Raw genomic sequence first — 17,374 nt, forward strand, 5'->3', positions numbered from 1 at the left:
TTTATTTTGATAGTTTTGATAGCTTTTTTCCATGTTATTAGTTCTGTACCCCTCCTTAAAGATATTTCTACATAATGTTACTAAAATCACCCCTTGATTTGTGTGGTAGTGTAATTACTAACTTATTGGCCTATAATGTTAACCCTATAGCTACTTAGTAGAAATATCTTTTCTTATTTTCTACAGATCTACCTTTTTCATTCAACACTTTCTAAATAAGAAATTTAGATGGAGAAACTTCAGGTTTGTATTGCCAATAACCTACTTAGAAATTTCCCAAATTAATTGTGAGTTAACAAATTAATGAATAAGACATAGCACATGAATAAAGCATTTAGCCAGCCTCCTCTCAAAGGCACACAAACAGACTTGACCTACAGATTCAGGCAAAAGTTCATAATTATTTTCACTCCCAGAGAACACTCATAGAATGTTTGCATTTTACAGGAAAAGGGGGTAAAAAAGAAGGGGAATTTGTTTCTTAGTGTGAATACTAAGGCACTTTTGCCATTACAGAAAAAGACACACACATATACATGCATGCATACATGATCAGATGCATGCTGTCAATCAATTTGCCCCAGCTCTGACCCTTCCAGAATTGTGTAAGAGAGGGGACAGTGTTCTTTTCCCCCAGAAAACATGTATTGTTAGTCAAGGGTGGTAGAGCTTTAATATTTCCTGATCTCTACATTGCACTCCACTTCCAGGCAGCTTTGCATTAAACAGTTTATAAATGATGTCAAGATTAAAATAGAGCTGTATAAGAGGTAGATTTTTTTTTAGACAAAAAGAATAGAAAAGTACCTTCTCAAGTAAGGCGATGGGTATCAGATCCAAACCTGGTATGCTTATTCCCATCTTATTTACGAATCAAAACAGAGTAGAGGATGTTGCAAGTCATCCCCTGAAGAGGTTGACTGATGGAGGGATGGAGGATGAGGTCTTTCCCCTTCAGCTCGAAGCACGCGTCTGCCACCCTGTCCAGCCAACGGTTGTGAGGTGAAACGACAGTTGTGAGGTGAAACGACGGTTGTGAGGTGAAACGGCGGGTAAACAGCTCGCAGACAGTCGGGCTCGTGGAAATATTCACTTTATTCGGTGGACAAGACTGAAGTCCAAAGACTCAGCTTCAGTTCCAGCCAAAAAGCCTCGGCCTTCCACAGACCCTTGTTTTTATACCCCAGAATCAGGTACCACCCAATGGTGGGATCAGATACCACCCAATGGTGGAAGCAGAATCAGGTACTACCCTAGGGTGGGGGCAGAATGCCAGGTCACATCCTAGGGTAGGGCACAATCACCGATCAGGGTAGGGTCAGTAGCATAATAATCCCCTAAAATATTTACATACACAACAGAGGGCAGAGGTGATAGTACAGCAGTAGGGCATTTGCCTTGCATGCAGACAACCCAGGATGGACCAGGTTCAATCCCTGGCATCCCATATGATCACCTGAGCCCGCCAGGAGTGATTCCTAAGTGCAGAGGCAAGAGTAACTCCTGAGCACTGCTGGGTGTGACCTCAAGACCAAAATAAAATAAAATAAATAAAAAGCAGAGTATGACTAAAAGCTAAGTTTAGCCTGGTTCCCAATTTTATTTTCTTATAAAAATTAAATATACATCCCCAGGAGGGTATGATCATGGGTACTTTAAGTACCTCACTATCTAATATCCTTGTGAAAGAATGATTCATATGAGACTGAAGAGATACTACAGTGGATAGGGGAAGTTACATGACTTGAATGCAACCGACCTGGGTTCAATCCCCAGTATCCTCTGCGTACCGCCTGGAGTAATTCATAAGTACATAGTCAGAAGTAACCCTTAAATATCACAGTGTGACCCCCCCCCCAATAATGGTTCCCATGAATCAGTAACTCTATGATGAATTCTTGGGAGCAGACGAAGTGTTCCCAGACTCACTTGCCAGAAAGAGGAATGATGGGGATCTTGGACTTCTGGAACAACTTGTACTAGTTTTTACTTGCCCATTGGACAATCCTCAAACTAATTTTCCCATCAGCTCATCCACAATTGACCATGAAAATAGCTTTGAAGCAGCAGCTGAGGTGGATGCAGGATGTCTCAGGAGCACAAGCAGGGCACAGACCACAGTGGCAGCTTTGTGGAGAGTAAACTACTATGCATCCTGATTTAAGTAGAGCAGATATGCTGGGGTCAGGAGGAGGTGGAGATGTATGCAACTTCACTAATTGCCATGGAAACCACCTATTTCCCAGCATATGGGGTGGCAGCCATGATTGTGGGGACCTGGTTGATGTGACACCGTAACAGCTTTAAGTTCCATTAAACATGCCTACATACTTGCAGTTAGAGGTCAAATCCAGACTCAGGAGAGAAGAGGGAGAGATAGAGACAAAGAAGTCTCTACCCTGTTGAGTTGTATATTTTTTTATGATGCACCTCTGAGGAAACTTTAGAAATGATCAAGAATGTCCCAAGAATTCCAGTCATCCAGAATAACCTGCATTTTACTCTCAAAAAGGAAGAAAACCAGATAAAATAAAAGCAACCACAAGGACCAGAATTGTTAACTGAGATGATGAGCTAGAAAAGCAGCTCAGAGGCAGGAAAAAGAGAGGTGCTGCCTTCCCAGCAAGAAGGAAGTAAATTGATTGAAAGACTCACTAGAGACTGAGAGAAGAGAGAAAAGGGATTGGGTCTGATTATTTTATATTGATAATGAAGTGACTCTTGGATGTTTTCCCAAAGATGTTACTCTGGGCAGATTTTTATCTTCAACTACTGAAGTTTAGAAGCAAAAGACAAGAGGCTTTCCTTGCTCCATTTAGGATTTCTTGCTCCTTTATTAAAAATTAGATGATTGTATGTCTGAGTAGTCATGCCTATTCCACTGATCTGAGGGTCTGTCTTTATTCCAATATCATGCTGTTTTGATAACTATTGCTTTGTTATACAGTTTAAAATTGGGGAAAGTAATGCCTCCCATATTCCCTTTACCAAGGAGTGCTTTAGATATTTGAGGGTGTTTATTGTTTCAAATGAATTTCAGAAGTGTTTGATCCACTTCTTTGAAGAATGTCATGGGTATCTTTAGAGAAATCACATTAAATCTGTACTATGCTTTGGGGAGTATTGCCATTTTAATGATGATAATCTTGCCAATCCTGTTTTCGTAATGTCCATTTCTTCCTTATCATTATTGGTGTATTAAAAATCCATTGATTTTTGTGTGTTAATTTTGTAGCCAGTCATTTTGCTGTTTGCTTTTTGGTAGAGTCTTTGGGATTTTCTAAGTAGAGTATCATGTCATCTGTAAACAGTAAGAGCTTGACTTCTTCCTTTCCTACTGGATTCCCTTGATATCTTTTTCTTGCTGAATCGCTGTAGCAAGTACTTCCAGTACTATGTTGAATAGCAGTGGTGAAAGAGGACTATGTTAAATAGGAATGGTGAGAGAGGACAGCCTTGTCTTCTACCAGAATTTTTAGAGGAAAGGCTTTTAGTTTTTTCCCCATTGAGAATAATATTTGCCCATTTCTTCTCCCCATTTTTTGATGGGATTAGATATTCTTTTCTTGTAAAGTTCTGTCAGTGCCTTGTATATTTTGGATATTAGCCCCTTATTTGATAGGTATTGGGTGAATAGTTTCTCCCACTAATTGGGTGGCTCTTGTATCCTGGGCACTGTTTCCACTGAGATGCAGAAATTCCCATCTGTTAATCTCTGCTTTCACTTGTTTGGAGAGTTCAGTTTCCTCCTTGAAGATGCCTTTAGTCTCAATGTCATGGAGTGTTTTACCTATGTGTTATTCTATATACCTTATGGTATCTGGTCTGATATCAAGATCCTTAATCTATTTGGATTTTATCTTCATATGTGATGTTAGCTGCAGGTCTAAGTTCACTTTTTTGCAAGTGGCTAGCCAGTTGTGCCAACACCACTTGTTGAAGAGGCTTTCCTTACTCCATTTAATTTTTTTTCCTCTTTTATCAAAATTTAGGTGATTGTATGGCTGGGGAAGATTCTCTGAGTATTCAAGTCTATTCCACTGATCTAAGGGTCTCCCTTTATTTCAATACCATGCTGTTTTGATAACTATTGCTTTGTACTATAGTTTAAAGTTGGGGAAAGTAATGCCTCCCATATTCATTTTCCAAAGGAATGCATTAGCTATTCTAGGGTGTTTATTGTTCCAAATAAATTTCAAAAGTGTTTGATTCACTTCTTTGAAGAATGTCATGGGTATCTTTAGAGGTATCACATTAAATATTTATAATGCTTTGGGGATTATTGCCTTTTTAATGATGTTAATCCTGCCAATCCATGAGCAGGGTATGTGTTTCCATTTCCTTGTGTCCTCTCTCGTTTCTTTGAGCAGGGTTTTATAATTTTCTTTGTATAGGTCCTTCTAATCTTTAGTCAAGTTGACTCCAAGATATTTAAATTTGTGTGGCACTAATGTGAACGTGATTGCCTTCTTAATGTCCATCTCTTCTCTATCATTATTGGTGTGTAAAAAGGCCATTTATTTCTGTGTGTTAATTTTGTAGCCTGCCACATTGCTATATGAATCTATTGTTTCTAGAAGCTTTTTGGTAGAGTCTTTAGAGTTTTCTAAGTAGAGTATCAGGTCATTTGCAAACAGTGAGAGATTGACTTCTTCCTTTCCTATCTAGATTCCCTTGATATCTTTTTCTTGCCTCATCGCTATAGCAAGTACTTTCAGTACTATGTTGAAGAGGAGTGGAGAGAGCGGACTGCTTTGTCTTGTACCGAAATTTAGAGGGAAGACTTTTAGTTTTTCTCCATTGAGAAAAATATTTGCCATTGGCTTGTATTAGTTGGTCTTAACTATATTGAGAAAGGTTCCTTTCATTCCCATCTTGCTAAGAGTTTTTTTTTTTTGTTTATCAAGAATAGATGTTGGACCTTATCAAATGCTTTCTCCGCATCTATTGATATGATTCTGTGATTTATTTTTTGTTGTTGTTGTTGATGTTGTGTATTATGTTGATAGATTTATGGATGTTAAACCTTCCTTGCATTCCTGGGATGAAATCTACTTGATCGTAATGTATCTTCTTCTTCTTCTTCTTCTTCTTCTTCTTCTTCTTCTTCTTCTTCTTCTTCTTCTTCTTCTTCTTCTTCTTCTTCTTCTTCTTCTTCTTCTTCTTCTTCTTCTTCTCTTCTTTTGAAATAAAATATTTTTCATTTAGGAAATAGGAGAAAAGAAAGAGGCATGAGAAAAAGAGCCACTAAGGAGTCTTTGTACCTAAAGGAAGCATGATAAAGTTGCATACACCAGAGGAAAATTACACACCTCAATATGGAACTTGGATGGCCCAGAATGGAGTATTATACATATAAGAAATAATTATGCCCCCAAAACTGGGGTGTGGGTCATCTGTTGTGTATGTAAACATTTCAATGGGAGTATTATGTTACTGACCCTACCCTGATCGATGATTGTGCACTACCCTAGGGTGTGACCTGACATTTTGCTCCCACCCTAGGGTGGTACCTGATTCTTCCCCCACCATTGGGTGGTACCTAATCCCACCATTGGGTAGTACCTGATTCTGGGACATAAAAGCAAGGGTCTGTGGAAAGCAAAAGGCTTTTTGTCCTGGACCTATTCTTAGGTCTTTTGGCTTTGGCCTCTTCACGGAATAGAGAGCTGTTTTCTTCAGAAGCCTGACTGCCTGTTGGCTTTCTTCCCACCACATTCACTTCAGAATCACCGACTGAACAGGGTAACAGATGTGTGGTCCGAGCTGGAGGAGAAAGGCCTCATTCTCCATCCCTCCATCAGTCAACCTCTTCAGGGGCTGACTTGCAACAGTCATCCTTCCAACACATGCTATAAAATAACTGCATGAAGTTGCACAATGAATGATCTTTTTGATAAGGCATTGGATCCTATTTGCCAGAATTTTGTTGGGGATCTTTGCATCTTTGTTCATCAGGGATATTGGTCTATAATTTTCTTTTTTGGCAGCATCTCTGTCTGGTTTTGGTATCAAGGTGATGTTGGCTTCATAAAAGCTATTTGGAAGTTTTCCTGTTTTTTCAATTTCATGAAAGAGTCTTTCCAGGATTGGTAGTAGTTCCTCTTGAAAGGTTTTAAAGAATTTATTAGTAAATTCTTTTGGGTCTGGGCTTTTCTTTTTGGGCAGACATTTAATTACCGTTGTAATTTCCTCAATAGTGATGGGGGTGTTTAGATATGCTCCATCCTCCTTACTCAATGGTGGAAGGTTATAAGAGCCCAAGAATTTATCCATTTCTTCCAGGTTCTCATTTTTAGTGACAGAGTTTCTCAAAGTAGTCTCTGATTAACCTTTGAATCTCTGCAATATTTGTAGTGATTCTCCCCTTTACATTTCTTTCTTTTTTTTTTTTTTTTTGGTTTTTGGGCCACACCCGGTAACGCTCAGGGGTTACTCCTGGCTATGCGCTCAGAAGTCGCTCCTGGCTTGGGGGACCATATGGGACGCCGGGGGATCGAACCGCGGTCCGTCTCCTAGGCTAGCGCAGGTAAGGCAGGCACCTTACCTCCAGCGCCACCACCCGGCCCCCCCCTTTACACTTCTAATATGGGATATCAAGTTTCTCTCTCTCTCTCTCTCTCTCTCTCTCTCTCTCTCTCTCTCTTTTTCTCTGAGTTTTGCCAATGGTCTACCAATCTTGTTTTTTTTTTTTTTTTTCCAAAAAACTAACTTCTACTTTCGTTGATCTTTTGGATTGTTTTTTTTTTTTTTTTTTTTTTTTTGGTTTCCACATCATTGATTTCTGCTCTAAGCTTTGTTATTCTCTTCTGTCTCCCTATTTTTGGTCCTTTTTGTTGATGATGAACAACAAAATACTGCGTCACTAAGCTGTTCAGTATGTCCCTTTTTCCTTCCTGATGTGTGCTTGCAAAGCTATAGTTTTTCTCTCAGGACTGCTTTTGCTGTGTCCATAGATTCTGATAATTTGTGTCTCTTCATTGTCATTTGTTTCCAGGGAAGTTTTGATTTCCTCTTTGATTTAATCTCGGACCCACTGGTTATTCAGTAGCAGGCTGTTTAATTTCCAGTTGTTAAAGTTTTTCTTCTGTGTACCTTTTTGGTTCACATCTAATTTCAGAGCCTTGTGTTCAGCAAAGGTAGCCTGCAAAATTTCTATCCTCTTGATTTTATGGAGGTATGTTTTATGTGCCAGATTGTTGTCTATCATGGAGAATGACCAGTGCACATTGGAAAAGAATATATACAGGTTTCTGGGCATGGAGTGTCATATATATATATATATATATATATAGTAGTGCTCTTGCTTCCATTTCTCTTTTCAGGGCTAGTATATTTTGTTGGGTTTCAGTCTGACCTATCAAGTATTGACATGATGTAATACCATGCAACTTAATTTTTATTTCCTGCTCTCTTTACTTTAACATGAATTTTCTTTCCTTTTATTATAAATTGCTTTATTTAAAGGCCATAATTTACATAATTTCTCATAATACTCTATGTTTAAATACCAATCCTACCACCAATATAAAATTCCCTCCACTATTATTTTCTAATTCCACCTATTGCTAAGCCATCCTTTTTAGCAGGAATAAAATAATATATAGTATATTGCTTGTTAACAGGTGTGGTTTCTGATCTCAGTCTTTCCAGATATATGATGTGGGTGGTGAATGCCCTCTCTCACTCCATCAAAGTCCTGGTTATGTCAGCCCAAATACTAGCATGGGTCAGTTAGGTAATTAATTTTTCTCCTTTTATAAAAAAAAATAAGGTCAGTCAATGACTTTTCCATTGATTTTCCTTTAAATAAAGTTTCAAACATGCAATGTTACAACTTCCCAATTATCAGCATCCCTCAATAATCCCTCAATATATTACAGTCCATTCCTTTCCACCCCAGTCTACTCCCTTAGAAAGTTCATTTTTTGGTGTACTTAAAATGTCATCATTATAGTTTGTGTCATATGCTAATAATAGAGTTGATGGTTCTACACCATTATCTCACCACTCTACCACCAAGGTGTTCAAGTCCCTTCTCCAATGTTTTTATGTTATTTCTAGTCCTTATTTGGCATTCTCAGCTCTGCAGTCCAGGTCCTAAGGTCTTTCATCATTTGATTAGTTTAGTTCTCTTATTTTCTTACTCTATAGAATTTAGATGTATTTATTATTCTTACTTTGCTTATTTTTAATTACATTTCAACTATTTCTTTTCTTTCCTGATCGTTAGTCTACAAAAAAGTGATGTTACTATAAAACTCTAAAACATAACAAAGATCACTGAATCAAATAGATGATTATTATATTGCAATAAATGCCAAACTGAAACATCAAATGATAGATATTAATTTTTTTTTTTGGTTTTTGGGTCACACTGGCAACGCTCCGGGGTCACTCCTGGCTCTATGCTCAGAAATCTCTCTTGGCAGGCTCAGGGGACCATATGGGATGCTGGGATTTGAACCATAGACCTCTGCATGCAAGGCAAATGCCCCACCTTCATGCTATCTCTCTGGCCCAGATATTAAGTTTTAACTTATAATAGAAGTCCCTGGATAAGAAAAACTGTCATATGCATGTAATGTTGCACCTGGAACAAAGAAGTTTAAAAATTATAAAAAAAATAAAAAGAATTGTCTTGTTTTATTTTATCTTATTTTATTTTATTGAAACCATTGTGATTTACAAAGTCCTTCATAGTTGGGTTTCAGATATACAATGAATTAGGGCCAATTTCACCACCATTTTCCCAGAGTATACCCCAACCATCACCCTTTGTCCACCAGCCTGCCACTAAAACAGGCCCATTTAAAGTTTAGATTGCTAGTTTGGGTCTCTTGATGTTGTTGATTTTGGCTTGCATATTTGGTTCTGTCCTTTTTTTTTACCCCTCTATCAGTGTACCTAACATTGTTTGGCCCCTGACCGCCATCCTTTCATATTTGTGTTTTTTCTCCTCCACTCAGTTTAAAAGAAATGTATTTTTATTGGTTTACAATACAATGGCTATTTGGGGCGGGGCATACCCAGGAATGTTCAGGGGTTATTCCTGGCTCTGGACTCAGGAATTACTTCTGATCATGTCCTGGAGACCATATAGAATGCCAGGGATCAAACACAGGTTAGCTCTGTGCAAGGCAAGTGCTGTACTCACTAGCTCTGAAGCCCCTAATCCAATAGAAATTAAGAGTTCAGTTCATGCCTGTATGCAAATAACAGTCACTACACCAGCATCAGGCAGAGACTTGATTCAAAAGATAAGACAAGGATCAGAAAAATAGTACAGGGGTAGAGGCACATGACTTACATGCTGCCATCCCTGGTTCAATTTCTGGCAACACATGATCCCATGTGCATCACCATCCCTGGAGGTTTATAGCACTGGAGTGTCCTGGGTAATTGCTGACACCATAGGCCTGAGTGACACTGTATCATCAAAATCCTTCCCCTGTGTTGAACTGCCAACCTGTATGGCCAAGAATAATTACAAACTTTGGGAGCATTACAAGGGATCATCCCAATTTTTTAAAGTCACAAAACTGGAGGCTAAGGTGATAGCATAACAGGTAGGGGGAAATGTGTGCAGCCAACCCAGATTCAACCCTGGCATCCCAAATGGTCCCCTAACCCATCAGGACTGATTCCTGAGCGCAAAGCCAGAAGTAACCCCTGAGCACAGCTGGGTGTAGCCTCAAAACAAAACAAAAAAGTTACAAAACTGTCAAGTATGTTTTGTGGCCAACTTAGGATAACTACATATTCAACTGGGAAATATCTATGATGTTGAAAAATAAGTACAGATGGCATATTCAAATGAAGTAAAAGAAAAGTAGTAGGTGGTTTTTGGACCATAGTGATAATTTTATTTATATTTTGGACTTGTAATTATGCCATTCAAATCTCTTTGATTGGAGGCCTATCAGTGTTAGGCTGGGAACAAAGGACACCTTGAGTGGTGGTCTCCCACAATTAAGCACCAGAGGGTGATGGGGTCAGTTTGGGATGGTCTTCCACACTGTCACCATAATCAATAGGCTTCTTTACTACATATGGGCCTTTACATCCTTCAGGTCATTTCTAATCTATTTCTAGCCTTTCCTAGGGCCAAGTCACAAGAGGCAAATATTGCAGAGCAGCTAAGACTGAGCCCCCCTCAGTTGAGCTCACACCCTCACAAATGGAGATCCCTTAAGGAAGAAGGAGCCTTGAGCCTTAGTGCCTTTGATTGGCAACCGAAAAACAGAACACAGTTTTGCACTGGCTAATCCTGATTTGATCTTCAGAATTGCATATTGTTCTCCAAATACTGACAGGAGTAATTACTGAGAAATAAGTCAGGAGAACCTCTGAGAACTGTCAGGCATGATCCCAAAATCAAAAAAGAAAAAAAAGGTGGGGGGAGGGAATATAGAACACAAGTTAGTGGTTCTGTGTTCCCAGCTACAACCATGATTCTAATATCCCAGAATTTTGTGTAATGTTCTATAAGGATTTGGGAGAGAAATGAAAAGGAAATCAACAGGTTTCCCCCTTAGACAATACAATCTCCTTCCTCCACTGAGGAATCCCTACCCTCATACTTAACCCTGCCCTATTATGCTTCTCATCAATCCCTTACAGGGCTTTGGCAGGCTTTATGGACACCCATTTCACCAAGGTATCCACCAGAAAGGTTGGCATGTAGCTCATGGGGATGAAGATCAGTTTGGCATCCCAGCCAGCTGAGTATCGGGTACAAGGGTAACGGGAAGTCAGTGCATGTTCCATGCAGTTCGTCACCAAAGACATATCCGTAGACAGCTTTGAACTAAGCTTCTGAAGTAAGTTTGCATCTGTTTAGAAAGACAAACATTGAAATAAACTCATGCTTCCTCGTTTCTCAATTTGTCATTGGCATCACCTATTAAAAACTTAAATATTTTTTGTTTGTTTTTGGGTCATACCCAAAAAAACTTAAATATTTTTTGTTTGTTTTTGGGTCATACCGGCATCGCTCAGGGGTTACTCCTGGCTCTACCCTCAGAAATTGCTCCTGGCAGGCTCAGGGGATCATATGGGATGCCGGGATTCAAACCACCATCCTTCTGCATGCAAGACAAATGCCCTACCTCCATGCTATCTCTCCAGCCCTAAAAACTTAATTTTTATTTAGTTTTTAAACATAATTACTTTTAACAAAATATGAATAAAATTATATGTACATTTAAATTTTTCAATTGGCATGCTGAATTTTATTTAAAATTTAGTTTTCCCCAAATCAATAGTTATAAACAATTATGTTCAGTTACAGTAGAATAATAATTTTTAGTATTTTTGTGTGTGGCTGAATGTAACTAAAGTTGGAGTTTGTCTACCCCATACAAATAAATTCACAACATGAGAAGTCATTTGAAAAGAACTACTTCCTAAAATATCTTGTTCAATTTCATAATACAAATAGACAATTATTAGTCATTTATATTAAAGATCAATAAATTTATCTCCATTATATTTCTTATTTCTGAAATATATACAAATAGTATATTGCTGTTTCCCTAAAATTATTTTAATTTTAGGGGGCCGGAGCGATAGCATGGAGGTAAGGTGTTTGCCTTTTATACAGAAGGTCATTGGTTCGAATCCCGGCATCCCATATGGTCCCCTGAGCCTGCCAGTAGTGATTTCTGAGCGTGGAGCCAGGAGTAACCCCTGAGCGCTGCCGGGTGTGACCCAAAAACCAAAACCAAAACCAAAACCAAAAAACTAAAAAACCAAAACTATTTTAATTTTAAATATAGTATTATTTTTAATTTTATTTAATCACCTTAATTACAAAATATATTCAAATTTAATTAAATGTTTTTGAGAGTATTTTAATAGGCATATGTAAGAAAATAATTCAAATTTTAAATAGTGATTAAATCTATCAAGTAATTAATGATAGAGTATACTGTGCTACATACCCCAAATTATGTATCAACTAAATTCTGTGGATTTTACCTGTGTTTCCCAAACCTAATCAAACAACAGTCTCCACATGAGACACCAAATAGTCCTAGTTCAAGGAATATTTGACCACATACTGGAAGTGCCTACAAATATTACAAATCTAGCTCCTGAATCAGTTTAGTCCAATATCAATTTACATGAGCCCAGGATGTTTCCCAAGAGATGTAGTTCTCCAAAATAATGAGGAATTGGGGCTGGAGAGATAGCACAGCGGTAAGGCATTTACCCTGAATGCAGCCAACCCAGGACTGATGTTGGTTTGAATCCTGGCATCCCGTATAGTCCCCCTGTATCCCATATAGTGCCTGCCAGGAGCGATTTCTGAGCTCAGAGCCAATGAGTGTCACTGGGGTGTGAACAAAAACCAAAACCAAAACCAAAAAACAAAAAACAAACCCAAAATAATGAGGAATAATATTGAGACAGTACTTCAACACTAAAGACATTGGCATTTTTTCTTGCTTACTATAACCACATGGGGATAGAGATAAATGCCCCTAATTGGGGTGACTCAAACCTGGAAAAGGACAAAGAATGTAGGTAGTACTAAGAAAGGACCCGGATTTCCAATCAATGATTTGCTTTCTTCCTCATAGTCCAGAGTTCACTCACTAGATGTCACGAACTTTTTCCCATAGAGGTCCTTGACTTCTGGACTGGCTTGATCCCACGCATTCTGAAGGCTCTGAGATACTTTCTCAGTATTGGTCACAGCAGTTTTGAAGTATCCAGGCTCAATTATAGCCACTTTCACCCCGAAGAAAGAAACTTCCCTCCTGAAAAGAAACAGATAGAAAGTAAGTTTAGATGACTTGGAAGAAAAATTACACACAAAATAAATAAATATAAACTACTTACCTTCCTATATGTTTGATGTGGGATAAAGTCAAAAGCCTAATATATGAGGATGGCATAGAGGCTTGTCCATTTTTACAAATATCTTACGTATACAAACACATTAGCTCTACAAGCTTCCTTTTGTGCGACATCACTTAATGGTATTTCCTGTCTTTTCTATCTCTGTCTATAGCATCACCAACTCCCCCTACCCTTAAAAAAATTTTTTTTTGTTTTTGGGTCACACTCGGCAATGCTCAGGGGTTCCTCTTGGATCTACACTCAGAAATCGCTCCTGGCAGGCTTGGGGGACCATATGGAGTGCCAGGATTTGAACCAATGACCTTCTGCATGCAAAGCAGAAGCCTTACCTTCATGCTATCTCTCCGACCCCTTTCCCCCCTTTTTTATCTTTCCATAGTGCTCTAGTCACTCCCTGGTCAATTGTAAACTGTACTATAAGAAATATCTCTAAGAAATATATGTTGGAAAGCTAGCCTGCCTTGCATGCATGAGACCATGGTTTCTCATCCCTGGTATGTGATGTGTGATCAGCCAAGATATGATGTGTGATCCTAGTAGGATGTCCTTAGGATCTCTGTCATCACAACAAAATATGTGCAGTAAAAAGCACCACAACAAAGTATGTGTGTAGGAGTAGAATAACTAAAATGAGACACCTCAAAATTCACTATAAGTGTGCAAGCACCAAAAATAAATTTACAAACTCTCCAACCATAGTACTATTACTGGCCATAAAAACAAGATAAAGGAAAGAAGAAAACAAGAGATGTTGTGGAGGGAGCTCATTCTTCCACATTCATAGTCATCTTAGCTCTGCAGCCAGTTGAGTTCATATTGCTTATTGAAATAGTATTTTCTGATAGCCACGTTGGCTCCATTGCCAACAACATGAAAGGACCTATCGAAGACATTCTTGCAATAACAACTTTCAAACACGAAAGGAAAAGAGCTGGAAGTAACAGCTCACCTCATGAAGCTCACCACAAACAGGGATGAGTTTAGTTAGAGAAATAACTACGTTTTGAACTGTCCTAATAATGAGAATGTACGAGGGAAATAGAAAGCCTGTCTAGAGTACAGGCAGGGGTGGGTGGGGAGGAGGGAGACTTGGGACATTGGTGATGGGAATGTTGCACTGGTGATGGGTGGTGTTCTTTACATGACTGAAACCCAAACACAATCATGTATATAATAAAGTTGTTTAAATAAAAAAAAAAAGAAAGAAAGGATGGAATCTATTATGCTGAGTGAAGTAAGTCAGAGGGAGAGAGAAAGACGCAGAATGGTTTCACTCATCTATGGGCTTTAAGAAAAATGAAAGACATTTTTAACAGTATCTCAGAGACAAGAGAGATGAGGGCTGGTAGGTGCAGCTCAGGACATGAAGCTCATCACATAGAGTGATGAGTGCAGTTGGAGAGATGACTACACTGAAAACTATCATAACAATGTGAATGAATGAGGGAAGTAGAAAGCCTGTCTCGAGTACAGGTGTAGGGGGGTGGGGAGGAGGGAGATCTGGGAAATTGGTGGTGGGAATGTTGCACTGGTGAAGGGGGGTGTTCTTTACATGACTGTAATCATACAACTATAATCATGTTTGTAATCATGGTGTTTAAATAAAGATAAAAAAAAAGAAAGGGCCTATCGAGAACCATATTCCTCCATAAGTCCTCCAAGCCTACTACCTAGGTTCCCTAAAAAAACAGCCATTTTTAATCTTTACCATGAACGCTGAAGCATGGGCTATCAGTCTTACCTTGGGCTAACCACATTACTCACTGAGGAATCTTCCTGCCAAACTCTATCCCAAATGGCAAGCCACCAAGTTTGATACTTCAGTCATAATCTCAGGTCCTCTCTCCAGGAGGACTCCAGGACCCCAATGCAGCTAGCTACATGCCCACTTGGTTAACTTAGTCTCCACAAGAAATAAGAACATTTGGGGGTATTAGGCCACACCCAGCAGCACTCAAGGGTTACTTCTGTCTCTGTGCACAGAAGTCATTCCTGAAAAGCACAGGGGACCATAGGGGATGCTGGAGATAGAAGTAAGGTCAACCTTGGGTCTGCCAATTGCAAGGCCACAGCCTTACCTGCTGTGCTATTGCTCTAGCCCCAGCATATTGTTCTCATTCTTGTCCCTTTCTCTGCTCTTACACTAGGCTAGGGAAGAATATTGCATTTCCATACACATAGTTTTCACTCATGGAAGTTACCAAGAATATCTATTAAACACAGTCAAAAGCTCTAAGTCCATTTCACAGTCTCCTGAGTCTAATATTAGGGGGCTTATCATAGAGTTCATAGCCCATTGTTGCAAATGTAATTCTATTTTAGAGCTTTTGTGTTCTAGCCTCCTTCAGAATAAAATGAATATATAAATGAGACTTTAGATTCCTGGGTTCCACGCAAATGCCTAAAGCATAGAGAGGGACATCCCAAAGAAAATGACACTAGGAACTCAGAGGAATAAAAAAGAAAATGCCTGCAAGTAGGTGGTGCAAGGACCCCCGAGAAAGGCTTCCTAGAACAACAATAGCAGGAGCTCCACAGGATAGTCTACTCTGTACTTACCTGAGGCTGTCTGAGAAGGCCTCAATGCCATACTTGGAGATGCAGTAGCCACCTCCAATAATGGACACACGACCCATGACACTAGAGACATTGACAACACGGCCCTGGGCTTTTCTCAGCAGGGGCATCAGACTCAGGGTGATGTCAATCACCCCCAGAAGATTCACATCCAGTATCTTCATGAAGTTCTGTCTGGTCAGCCACTCATTGGGAGCCGAGGGTGTTGAAATACCAGCATTGTTCACCAACCCCCAGAGACCTGAACCCAGGGGAGAAGATAACAACTGTATTTGAGACTGGCAGGAGGTCACAATTGAGGGTCTCTGGGCCCACCCAGGAGGACACGAAGAGGTTGCACAGGAAGTGTAAGAACAGAAACTAAAGGGGAGCCTGTAGGGCAGAAAGTTTAGGCCCTGCCAGCACCTTGAGCCTGTGAGTTTTACTCACAAATATTGTGGCTACAGTTTTAAAATATTCCCCTGAATTCAATGTGTCTGCACAAGTGCTGCAGTAGATGTACCACAACTATCAATTGAGTTAAAGATAAGATGGGAATGAAGATAAAGGAGTAGGGGAAAAAACCCATAATGAGAAGACAATACAATTCTTAGAGGATTGACCTCAATCAAGGAAGTCCAAAAGGCTCAGTGAGTTTTACTGAAAGTGGAGATAGTTGTTTTGTAGGATATTTTTAGGACACAGCAAAATCATAAAAAATGTAGATAAATGCAATTCAGATGCAGTACTAAGTTCAATTTTTCATGCACATCTCAAATCAGATCGCCCCTTAACACATCATAGAAACGATCCTGATCCTACCCTAATATTTGTTTTAAGAAATAAAAATACCACTTAAAGGACGACACAGACAACACAGACAGCAACTCCGGAAGACACATCTCATAAGGAAAAACTTTGCTTTATATCCCAGAGCCTCAGGAAAGGGAAGTGCAATAAAAAAATAAATAAATAAATAAAAGGTTCAGGACTGAGAAAAACTCATGGGACTCAAGTCCTAAAAGTCCATAAAATTGTCTATGGACCACACTTGAAGTGTCCTTTCCAGACACAGTCACAAATACAGAAATGAGCAGCCCTGTGGTACCTCTGTCTCCTGTGCGCTCCTTCACCCACTGGGTGGCTGCAGCGATGCTCTCTGACTTTGTGACATCCAGTATTACTGTGTCCAGCTTGTCTGATGTCTGCTCTTGCAGCATCTTAGCCCCCTTCTCAGTTAGACATGCAGCCAGAACCCTAAAGCCTCTCAGGTCCAGTTGTTTGGCCAGCAGGTTCCCAAAGCCTGAATCACAGCCCGTGATGAAGACATATTTGTCCTGCAGTTGGTTCACCACCTGACTTTTCCGGTACCAGTGCACAAGGTGATACAGGACCGCTAGGACCAACAGGTACAGCCACATGGTATGCAGGGTGAGATCAAAGATGTGCCTATATCAGAAAAACAAGTTTTAATACACAGATGTAATCTGTATACGAGCCTTCAGGCTTTATTGCAAATAGTCCTCACATTTTTCCTGTTCTCCAGCCTTAGTAGACTCAGGTTCAATTTCCTATGCTCTGTATGAGGGTTTTTTAATATTTTTCTATTTACAACCTCTTGAAGAATAGTGGGATCAAAATACACAACCATTTGCATCTCCAATTACATAAGGTTTAATTGGGAAGCTGATCCAGAAATTATCTGCTTCCCAAATTATCAACAGAGTGCACAATTATTGGTCACAAACAGGAAACTTTATTTCTTCCAGCACTTCAGATGAAAGCTGTGTGTAAGGGGCCAGAGTGATAGCATAGTGGTAGGCTGTTTGCCTTGCACCTTGCTGACCCAAACCAAGATGGTTCTTGGTTTGATCCCTGGTGTCCCATATAGTCCCCCGACCAGGAGCAATTTCTGAGTGCATAGCCAGGAATAACGACTGAGCATCAA

At 39.5% G+C, this 17,374-nt stretch overlaps 1 protein-coding gene across 1 annotated transcript; it reads right to left on the reverse strand.

Moving 5' to 3' along the window:
- Window positions 1-10,617: 10,617 nt before the first annotated feature.
- On the reverse strand, window positions 10,618-16,847 carry LOC126023021 (retinol dehydrogenase 16-like). Its single transcript, XM_049784067.1, has 4 exons — window positions 16,535-16,847; window positions 15,430-15,688; window positions 12,604-12,767; window positions 10,618-10,835 (listed from the first exon to the last, which is right to left on the reverse strand). Exons 1-4 carry the CDS (start codon window positions 16,845-16,847, stop codon window positions 10,618-10,620), a joined length of 954 nt encoding a protein of 317 aa, XP_049640024.1.
- Between the last annotated feature and the right edge of the window lie 527 nt (window positions 16,848-17,374).

Source organism: Suncus etruscus, chromosome 11 (assembly GCF_024139225.1).
Source record: "Suncus etruscus isolate mSunEtr1 chromosome 11, mSunEtr1.pri.cur, whole genome shotgun sequence".
Taxonomy (NCBI): Eukaryota; Metazoa; Chordata; class Mammalia; order Eulipotyphla; family Soricidae; genus Suncus; species Suncus etruscus.

What these genes read in the sequence shown, in the direction of transcription:
- LOC126023021 (XM_049784067.1), bottom strand. Translation starts at nt 16,847, where the DNA reads ATGTGGCTGTACCTGTTGGTCCTAGCGGTCCTGTATCACCTTGTGCAC. An exon ending in GCCTTCTCAGACAGCCTCAG is followed by an intron (nt 12,768 to 15,429) that starts GTAAGTACAGAG and finishes GTTTCTTTTCAG; the next exon opens with GAGGGAAGTTTCTTTCTTCG. An exon ending in GAAAAAGTTCGTGACATCTA is followed by an intron (nt 10,836 to 12,603) that starts GTGAGTGAACTC and finishes CTTTCTAAACAG; the next exon opens with ATGCAAACTTACTTCAGAAG.